Source organism: Thalassophryne amazonica, chromosome 6 (genome assembly GCF_902500255.1).
Source record: "Thalassophryne amazonica chromosome 6, fThaAma1.1, whole genome shotgun sequence".
NCBI lineage: Eukaryota > Metazoa > Chordata > Actinopteri > Batrachoidiformes > Batrachoididae > Thalassophryne > Thalassophryne amazonica.
The window spans coordinates 70,838,708-70,849,968 of NC_047108.1; the positions used below are offsets into that span (position 1 = coordinate 70,838,708).

Genomic DNA, 11,261 nt, shown 5'->3' on the forward strand with positions numbered 1-11,261 from the left:
ATTTAGGGACGATTATTTATTTATTTGTTCATTTTCAGCAACTTTGAAGCACAGCGTATTTTATTTTCCCGTTAGTCGCCGGAGTTGTGTTTTAATTTCCTCCTAAAGACCCCTTTAAGAATGTTTGAAAATGTGACATGTGTGCCAGTGGCTCTTTAAAGCGATGCTCTGCCCCAACTCGCAAGCCCCAATCTCTTTGGACTTGTTGCCATATCACGTGCCAGATTCTTAATGAAGTGGACACACGAGGGCCCCGTGTGCGCATGCGCTTGGTGTAAAATGTAGTTGGAAATGAGGTGTCCGTCTTGGAGTAGTCGACTTTTAAAAAGCATCGGCAGCCCCTGATATGACGACTTCGCTGGTTCTGCATCCACGCTGGGCGGACACCTTGATGTACGTTTATGAAAAAAGCCCGAATGACAACAGCCAGAATAAAAGCCAAACAATGGAGGGACTGAGCGGTAACTGCCCTGCGTCCCACTGCAGGGAACTGATGTCGCACCCTGCGCTCGGACGACATTCTGGCACCATCGCGACGCACCAGGGCTCCGTCTACTCGGATATTTCCTCCGCCGACACCGGCCGCCAGTGTCCCGCTCCTCAGACGTCATCCAGCGCGTCTTTGAGCTACGGCTACCCGTTTGGAAACCCTTATTACGGCTGTCGGTTGTCTCACTCGCACAACGTGAACTTACAGCAGAAACCGTGCTCGTACCATCCCGCAGAGAAATACGTGGAGCCCAGCACGGCGCTGCCCACGGAAGAACTATCCACTAGGGCGAAGGAGTTTGCCTTCTATCCGAGTTTCGCCAGCTCGTATCAAGCTGTTCCGGGATACCTTGACGTGTCGGTGGTCCCCAGTATCAGTGCGCATCCCGAACCGCGCCACGACGCCCTGATTCCCATGGAGGGTTACCAACACTGGGCGCTCTCCAACGGCTGGGATGGGCAGGTGTACTGCTCCAAGGAGCAAACGCAGTCAGCTCATCTTTGGAAATCTCCATTTCCAGGTATGGAAATAACAGATAACATCTAGCGTTTTAGCAACTGTGTCACTGCAGTAAAAAAAAAAAAAAAAAAAAAAAAAAAAAAGATAGACGAAGTGATGCATTTTATTTTGATAGGACATGTTTTTACACATCCTTTAATCAAACATTAAGTAATCTTGCACTTTTTGTTTGTTGCATGGCATCAGAATCATTTTTGAGAGTTTTCAGGTGGTTCTGATTTGCTTTTGCACTTTTCCTTGAAGTCACATGAGGATTAAAGTTCACCTGCAGAAAGAGGAAAAAAATTACCGGTGCACACCTTTGCCCCCTCTGACAGCACAGTGTCCAAACTGTGTTTGCATTGTGCCAATAAATCTCAACAACCTGCCTGCGGATTCTCAATATTCACTGTAACGCCTCAGAATTACTTTTTTTAAATTACCACTTTTAACAGTGTAACTCAGACACGCGCGTGCTTGTCTGATAACGGGCACGCCGGGGCCACGAGCACTACGCCCTTTACAGACAGAATCTTTACTGGACTCTTGGTTTATTATCTTTGTCAAATTTGTGGCTATTTTCATTTGGGACAGGCGCGTCCTCGGAACAAGACTTAAGTTCAACACGCGTTGTTTGGCCCGCGTTCACGTTGAAACCAGGCAGAGGGAAGCCACGCAGGCACGGGCGCGCATCCAGAGGCTCGCGCACGCCTCCACAAATGAACCCCAACACGCGCCGTCTCTGTATTTCTGTCTTAAGACCTATACCCCCACTCCCCCCCACCCCAACACAGAACTGTTCACTTACATTAAAAAATCAAACAAAATAATCAGATATGTGAAACACACTTTGAAAACACAAGCCCCGCCCACCCTCAGTGGTGCCTCTATGGCGTTTGAACGGCCATGAGTCTAAATTAATGTCTGCTTTAATTGCTGCCCATCCCAATGAAGTGTGCAGACATATTCACAAAAAACAGACGGTCAAATTGCACGTGTGTTTCTATGATGTCTGGGTGCACTGCACACATGTCCAATCACGTTCCTTATTAGCTGACATAGGGTTGGGGTTTACATTCAGATTGAAACGACTTTCAGTCTCAGCAAAAGGTTGTAATCCAAGAACTCTGGACAAACAGGTAAAGAGCTTCATGGCTTTGCCAGAAGTTTATTTTCTTTTTATAATGACTCTGATGTAAAGGTCACACTTTGGAAAATGTTCGAAATATGATATGTAAAGTACAAATGTCATGTTTTATGCGCACACTCTACGTTTCAGTTTCCTCACCAAAGTTCTGAATTGATCAGCCTAAACATCAAGTGGCTCTTTCCCCCCCATTTATCTTGTACTTTTGTGCACAAAAATGTACAAAATCATACAAAATGTAATATAATGACACACGCAAAAGTGTTGCTAACAGAAAAAATATACAAATATGTTAATATAACCAATAGTGACATTCTATTCCATTCTATTAAGCAAAGTTGAGAATATAAAATAGGAATTTATTACATTGTAATTTTGTGCAGGTTCCCAGTCATCCAAGATCAGAAGCTTCTTTAAAGTCCTATACTGTAATTGTAGAATAAATGTTTATTTTATTCTTTTAACAAAAGGTAGTTTGGTAATAAGGGTAAAAGAATTAATGTAGAAGTCTATTCAGGTCTATTCTATTCAAAAAGCAAATAAGTATCTACGTATTTTGCCCATTATATATATATATATATATATATATATATATATATATATATATATATATATATATATATATATATATATATATATATATATATATATATATATATATATATATATATATATATATCCTGATTTCACGCCAGTTCTTGATGGCACCATGAACGTGATTTGATCTATTAGTTCGTTATACCGTCATGATAGATAGATAGATAGATAGATAGATAGATAGATAGATAGATAGATAGATAGATAGATAGATAGATAGATAGATAGATAGATAGATAGATAGATAGATAGATAGATAGATAGATAGATAGATAGATAGACATTTGTACAACAGCACTTTTAGTCTGATGGCTCGATTAAGGGTGGCTTCATTCAGTGTTTAATAACAATAATCATAATATCTTTAGTGCATCAGCATTTAAAAAATATATATATATATATATATGTATATATATATATGTATATATATATATATATATATATATATATATATATATATATATATATATATATATATATATATACACCTATGTACCTTACTTGACTTTTTATTATGAAACATATGCAGTAATATTGAATAGTAAGTAAGTCCCTTCAGCTGGTCCCATATTTTTCACTCGGGGTTGTCAGCTCCGATGTGGACTTACATGTTGAATTGGCACAAATTTTACACCAAATGCCCTTCCTCCACTGAACTCCATTACAAGGTGGGGTCTGAACCAGAAACCTTCTGCACTGAAACCAAGCGCCCAAACACTTGGCCACCACCCCTGCGCCATGCGCACATAATAATGTTGCCAACCTGGTCTCACCGCAAGTCGTGATTCAGCAGCACAAAATATACATTAATCGATTGGTTCGTGATACTGTGACGAAAAGCGCCTCATTTTCGTCACGGCAGCAGGAATTCATTCCGTGATGGCTGCACGAAATTAAAAGTGAAGGGGGGGAGGTGGTGGTTATGGTTAGGGTGGTGGAAAGAGTAAGATTAGGTTGTAGTTAAGGTTAGGGTCGGGGGAGAGGAGTAGGGTTAGTAATAGTGAGTTAAAAATATCTATCTATCTATCTATCTATCTATCTATCTATCTATCTATCTATCTATCTATCTATCTAGATAGATAGATAGATAGATAGATAGATAGATATCGCACCCTTTTTCCTATTTAATTAGCGTGTCCGTGTGCTGAGTTTGCAAATTGTGTTGCTGATGATGTCAGGTGTAGTCCACTTGAGACTTCAGCTTGTCTGATGTGTGCCCCCCTCCACGTGCCCACCGCTGGGAGAGCCGACGGTCTCAACAATGTAACGCTATTTTCTTCTTTCTATTCAGATGAAATTAATATTTAATCCTAAATGATATATTTCGGGAGCTGACTGTTTAGTTTCTGCATGCTGTTGCGCACTTGGCGCTATTAACCCGGTGTGTTTGGTTTTCTTGCAGATGTTGTTCCGCTGCAGCCTGAAGTCAGCAGTTACCGTCGAGGACGGAAAAAGCGCGTTCCCTACACGAAGATCCAGCTGAAGGAGCTGGAGAAAGAGTATGCAGCCAGCAAGTTTATTACCAAAGACAAGAGAAGACGCATCTCGGCCGCCACCAACCTCTCAGAGCGCCAGGTCACCATCTGGTTCCAGAACCGACGTGTCAAAGAGAAGAAATTCGTCAGTAAATCCAAGAACAGTCACATGCACGCCACTTGATAGCATGAGCAACCTTGAAATTTTACAAAAATGAAATGAAAAAAGTGGCTGAAAAACACTTAGGCTTTTTTTTTATTTAAAATTTCCACAGACCAATAAGCCATCACGCCCCCTGTTTTCATTTTAGAGATGACGCTCTAAAAACTGTGAAAGTATTGAGAATTCACTTCACATTTGTTTTGTATGAATGTACATATATAAATATATAATATTTAAAATGATATCTGTATTTCAAAAACGAACAATAAGTGTTTCTCTCTGTCTCTCTCTCTCTTTTCAAACCAAATCGCAAAGAGACTGACGACGACCGCCTGGGAATGTTTATTTCATTTTAGAAAGAAATAAAGAAAGTAGCCATCATCATGACGCATAAGGACATGTTGAAAACTTTTTCAACAACATTTAAAAAGAGGACTTTTGTGCGAGAAAGTTTTTTTTTCCTCCCCCTTTTGTATATTCATCCTGATTTTGAAAAGTTTCTCTGTGTGGGATATGTTTCAGCCCAAACAAAAGCTGATGTTGTTAATCTGTATAGTGCAATGCCTTTATTATTTAATGCATATGATCTGTAAACTGGATAATCTCAAAACTTATATGTTTTCCTTTAAGCGTGAAGGATTCTGTCATGCAACTGGAATGATTGTAAACCATTAAAGTCAGCGAGTATTACGCATAAATGCACACTTTTACTTTGTGCTTTACCAGTGTATCACGCGCCTTGTACGCAGCCTGTAATTTCTACTATCGTGCAGTATGTGAACTGTGTTGTGCTGTTCAGTTCAGTAACGTGTTTCATAAATAAATGATAATTATGAAAATCTTGCACAGGCGTTATCAGGAGGACAAAAACTGCATAAAGATTTTTAATGCATTTTATTTTCCAGCGGAAGATTCATACATATTTCATTTAGGGTGGGGCGGAGTGGGCTGGAGGAGACACAATATATCTACAGTGATTACGCAGAGTGCCCCCCTCCAAAAAAAAAGCATTTTTTAAAAATAAAAAATAAAGATAACTGCTTGCTTTGTTGCAAATAAAAGTATTTTAGTTGTGTATATATATAAAGAATCTATTTTCAGACAAATCCGCTATTGCTTTCTATTTATATTAATCACAATCAACACCAAATATATGTTTGTTGTTATCTGAGTGACGTTCCCTTGGCTGAATCTTCGATTTTTAGCCTGGAGGCAAATCAAGCTATTCTTTAAAACCTTAATACATTTATTGATTTACCACAAAACACACTTTCGCATTCTGCATTCCTCAGTTGAAAATCACTTTGTCTTATTGGGAATTAAATTCATTCCGTATACAAAATACACTTTCTCTTTAGAAATCCACACAGTTTAATAAAGCATCTAGACACATTTTGATTATTATAATTTCCGTAACATATTCTGAACGTATGAGTGAATTTAAAACTTCACATATATATATATTTTTTTACACACGGGTGTAGTATTGCACCCTGTGCATGTTTGTATTGTGGATACTCACTTTTAAAGACGCGCATAATATGAAATAATAACTGAAAATGCTGTTAAGCGTATTATTAATATATTATCGTATTATTTTGATTGGTCAAACGTGTGAGCACGATTTACAGTTGTAAATCAGACAGCTGCGTACACTCATGCTTACAGTTTATGTTGTCTAGTTTTCTACACACAGCGTGCATACTTAGGCTATGCAAAAGTGCATATATGCACTTATTTAAACTGAAAATTATTTCATTTGAACTCGCTTTGTTTGACAGTACCCTTGAATTTGAAATCTATAAACAACATCGTATGATTTTTTTAATTCCAATTACAATAAATTAAATATTGGATTTTTTTTTCCTCCACTACATATAGGTCAAAGCTTGAATATAAGTTGAAGTTTACTCTTACAGTTCTTCAGTCTTTTTTCCTTTCTTTCTTTCTGATCCTTCATCCCTTTTAGCCTTTTTTTCTGTTTGTGCATCTACAAACCTGCAAGTTGTGGGTCTCCCGATGTTACCCTTGACCATGACTATGCCGTCACTTTGACCTTGACATCACAGCAGTATGTGAATAATAAATAGGGGGCTGGACACCGATGCTGGCGGTTTGTTTGTAGGCAAACAAGGTGCTATTTCCCTGTCTAGACAGCCGGCCTGAATGACATGCCATAAATACATAAAAAGGGGAAGTGAGACTATATCCTTTGACCCGTATTTCTGACCATCTCTTTGCCGTTTCTTTAACATTTGGGAACTTTTTGAGTGTTCCACAACTCCGTTAAAAGTTGAGGCTCTGGAAGCGCCAATAGTTTCACGCATTCATGAGGTGTGTGTTACTGTCCACGGATGACAGGTAGGACTTTTGACGTCTCACACAGTAATCTGCACCAACCAGCCACACTGTCTGCACAGCGAGAGGAAACCGCAATACGGCACCGTCCACAATATAACGATTAAAGGTACGACCGTTTTCTTCCGACCGTTATGTGTGTGTGTGTGTGTGTGTGTGTGTGTGTGTGTGTGTGTGTGTGTGTGTGTGTGTGTGTGTGTGTGTGTGTGTGTGTGTGTGTGTGTGTGTGTGTGTATGTGTGTGTGTGTTGGGGGGGGGGGGGCAGTATTTTGCAGGATAATGGCATAACACATTTATTTTAGTGTATATAGGTTCAAGGAAGGAATTTCAGTGTATATAGCGTCAAGGAAGCTACCAGGAAACTAACTATGTAAGCCCTTATTAAATGGCCCATGTTTCACAATAATACACAATTTGATATTTTATCAAATTTATCAAATTAGAAAAATTATATATATATATATATATATATATTTGCTAAATTTTTGAAGACATAAACTATTCATTTGAACACATAAACTATTTATTTCTACCAACTTGAAAGTGCCAGACGTGTGCAAAAATATTTATTAAGAGAATATTTACATTTTCAAATAATATATTTAAACTATATTAATACACAAACATGTCAATTACAAGTATATATTTACCAAGAAACAGAAACAATAAATAAATAAATAAATATTGATTGTTCCTTGAGTGATTGTTTCTCCAAACTTTTTCTGTTCATTATTATTATTATTATTATTATTATTATTATTATTATTATTATTATTATTATTATTATTAGTAGTAGTAGTAGTAGTAGTAGTAGTAGTAGTAGTAGTATTTTTGTATGTTTAAAGTGGTCGCCTGCAGTTCGATTACAATCCAACAGGCCAGAACAATGACCAGGCTGAATGAAATAATCAACCCAGAGGGCGTCTTTGCAAATATAATTCTAAAGAAAAAACAAAAAACAAAAAACAAAAAAAAATCAAATAAGTGTTTGACGCATTGCGCACTGACGAGGATTGATCAGCTTGAGAACGTGACGCGGGAAGTGTTGCAGTGGGTTCTGGCCACTGAATCCCACACATGAGACAGGGGGCTGATAACCTCTGGTGGTGACCAGAGGAAAATATCAGGAAGTGCTGCACCTCTTTCTTATGGGGCCATTTTACGTCAGTCGATTTTAACTTCTCACTCTCACCATTTTATCATAATTCCGGCGTATGTTTTATTATCTTTGAGGGCATTTTTAAAATATAGGGTCAATATTTTCAACTATTTTAATATATTTGTGATGTTTACATTTGAAAATGCACAGAAAATATAGCAGGAACTACGTGAGTCCTTCTGGATTTCTTCTATATGGACATTAGAGTGCTGTTTAGTTATATTAATTATTATAATCATGCAACTGAATAACGTTTAACCTCTAATTTGGATTTTATTAATTTATTTAATGTATTAAAATATAGTAGTAATTAAATTTCGAATTGTACCTGAGCTGCTAAGATGTGACAGCCCTATTTTTGATCGTGCGTTTTTGATAAAGCGTGTCATATGTCGGTTACGAGGTTAGTTTGAAAAAAAAAAATCAGCATAATTTATTCATTATAAATAACAGTATGAGCAGTTTATAATTTATTTTATTTTTATTCGCACATAAACATGCTGAACTATTTAATGAGTAATTATTTTAAATTGTTATTTTAAATCATTTTATTTATAATCTGCATAAGAAATTGTTCACCTCCCTGAGCAAATTATAACTTTTGCGCGTGGATTTGTAACTTTTTTGCCGTGTTGCTGTGAGAGGCATGTATTTTGATGATTTGCGAGTTTGCTATATTTATTTTTACGCCTTTTACAGCAGCACTGTGGATGGCTGCAAATGTGTGAATGGTTTTCAAATGCGAATGGAGAATTTTATTATTACTTATAATAAATATTTTATTGTATATAGGCATAATTTCTCCTAAAAAAAGTTCCACAAAACGTACAGCAAATTTTACAGTGTTAAATTTAACACCGTACATGAATCATTAGGATGCAAAATCAACTATTAGAGTTCTTTTACATGGTCTGAGAGCTGGTTTAACATTATTTTTTCGTATACATTCGTTCCAGTGTTAATTTAATAGTGCAAAATGTGGTGTGCAGAAAGATACAATAGTTTCACGTGGAAGACTGGTGATATTCAAGTCATTTTAAATATTGTTTAGCTTCTTCAGATTTCCTTTGGTGGTTTGTTTTCATGAAGGAAACTTTAAAAGTCTTGCGTCAGGCTGTATAACTTCAGCAACCTGCAGCTTGCACAGAATCAAAGAGAGAAAAGGGGAAGAAAAGCCCTTTGTCTGCGCTATTGCCCTGTCTGGACAGCACCAGGGAATTCCAGGAGGGTCATTTCAATATCGAGCAGACAGTGTACTAGACAGTGACCTTGACAGTGTGTGCGCGCTTTCCCAGCACCGTTTTCATGGCAAATACTTGGTTTTCTTTTCTTTCATTTTCCCTGCAAAATTGGAATGCCAAGCTTGTAGCTCAACAGATATGACATCATCTCTCTGCTGCATAACCACAGAGCAGAGAGCAGCTGTTTGAGTGTGCAGCGCGGATCTGTGGGAGCGGTGGACACGCGGCCTGTTTTCTCCGAGGTAAAGTTTAGACTGACTGAAACCTGCGCTTTGCACGTAAACATCACACCCAACTGACAATAACTGCACGTCACGACAGTGGAAGTGACGGCGCGATGCATTGCCAGGCTCACTAACGGATCACACCGGAAAGGACGTGCGTAACGGGTCCCAAACATCTGATATTTGTCTTTCTATTTAAGGCCAGAGCCGAGCCCGGTGCCTTTGGGTTACATACGTGGTCTCAAGTGACGAACACAGATATTAGATTTCAGCTGAGTCGCAACCTGTTCCTAAACCAACGTTTAAACGAATGCTGACGTTCTCACATTACACTTCACTGGCAAATTTTTAGCACGCCAAGATGCGCCAGTCATCACGCGTGTACAAAGTATCACTCTGAGCCTGCACATCTCTAAATAAGTGTCACGTTGCAGCTTATTCATTCATTTTTTGTCATTTAGGCTCACTTATATATAAAGTTGCTGTATTAAATCACCGTTATATATTTTAAATATATTCATTGTGAGTTCACGCGCTCCCACTCAGTTAATACGTTTATTCCATTTTCTAATTTATTCTTCGTTTCTTTTTATCCTAATAGAGTTTGAGTTCAACATCAAGTTCAACGGCGACTCTGCAGCGTGAACTTGAATTGACTGACAGCCACTTGTTCCTTTTTTAATTAACGTTATTGGTGTTTTACAAGAGTAACTGATGAGTGAAATTATTTTTATTTCATGTAGTAAAAAAAAAAAGTGTGACCAGGAAGCTACGACCTGTTACTACTGTGTTATTACCACAAACTTTTCCCCCCACAGCTATAGTGCAGAAATGAATAATGCAACCGGAATTATAAGAGAATTTTATATTTTTACAGTTGCCAGATGAGTTTGGAAACTTTTCCTCACACATTTTAGATTTGGATCAAAAACGAGTTTGTGGAAGGAATGCTGAAAAGTTGGGTTGCGCACGATTCCTGTCCTCATCTTTATGAATGTCTGGGGCTGTTTTTGTGTGATTACTTTACATTTTGTGCCAATTATAAGTGTCACTGTACATATTCTTCTGAGTATCTTCCAAGCTACATCCACAAATCAGCTAATTAGCGAGACATAAAAGCAGTGATGCTCCCAGCTGATTGAATCAGCCCTCTGATATCCTGTAAAATTCATATAAAAGAATTGTGAGAGGTATAACAATCCCACTAGAGTTTGGCTGCGAACGTTTATTGGGGGTATCTGTTAAAGTTGTTCATGTGAGGTGTGCTAGAGGATTATTATGAGAAATATACGCTCTTAAAGTAACCTTATAGAATATCGTCGTATTTTTTACAGAGCCACTGACTCCAACCTGCTGACCCCGTTACTGTAAATACGAGCAGAGTGTGGCAACGAGCATCAGTCTTTTCTTAAAACAAGCTTGTAAAATTGGGACATCACCGCTTTATATGACGTGGAATTCAACCATAATTCGCTAGAAAACAAGATGTCACTCCCAGCCTCTCCTTTAAAGAAAAAAAAAATCTGTTTTCATAAGAAATAGCGTTTAACAAACTTTTGCCACCTTATAAAGCTATTAAATGAGGCCATAGACGTTTCCACGAGTGCAAAAAAAAAAGTAAAACAACAAAACAAAACAAAACAGGAGCTCCTTTTGGATTTAAGTGCAAAAAAAAATTGTAGATTTTTAAATAAAAGGTTTATGGTATTTTTAAAAAGCACATAAACCCCTCTAATATAGAAGTTAATGTTTTGTTTTGTCTGAGCTGGACCAAGTGGGTGGTACCGTGTGTAGCACAAGTTATCCTGGACACGTGGTTTGAGGGTGGCCAATCAGACGCCCCTACAGGTTTAACTATGTTAAATGTCAGATTGCAATAAACTAGAAGCTGTTGGTCGGGCCCACGGAA

At 37.9% G+C, this 11,261-nt stretch overlaps 1 protein-coding gene across 1 annotated transcript; it reads left to right on the forward strand.

Annotated features, from left to right (window-relative positions):
• Positions 1-140: 140 nt before the first annotated feature.
• On the forward strand, positions 141-4,566 carry hoxc13a (homeobox C13a). The gene is made up of 2 exons (XM_034171593.1): positions 141-1,010; positions 4,135-4,566. The coding sequence occupies exons 1-2, from the start codon at positions 347-349 to the stop codon at positions 4,389-4,391; spliced, it is 921 nt and encodes a 306-aa protein (XP_034027484.1). The 5' UTR covers positions 141-346; the 3' UTR covers positions 4,392-4,566.
• The last annotated feature ends 6,695 nt before the right edge of the window (positions 4,567-11,261 follow it).

What these genes read in the sequence shown, in the direction of transcription:
- hoxc13a (XM_034171593.1), top strand. Translation starts at nt 347, where the DNA reads ATGACGACTTCGCTGGTTCTGCATCCACGCTGGGCGGACACCTTGATG. An exon ending in TTGGAAATCTCCATTTCCAG is followed by an intron (nt 1,011 to 4,134) that starts GTATGGAAATAA and finishes GTTTTCTTGCAG; the next exon opens with ATGTTGTTCCGCTGCAGCCT.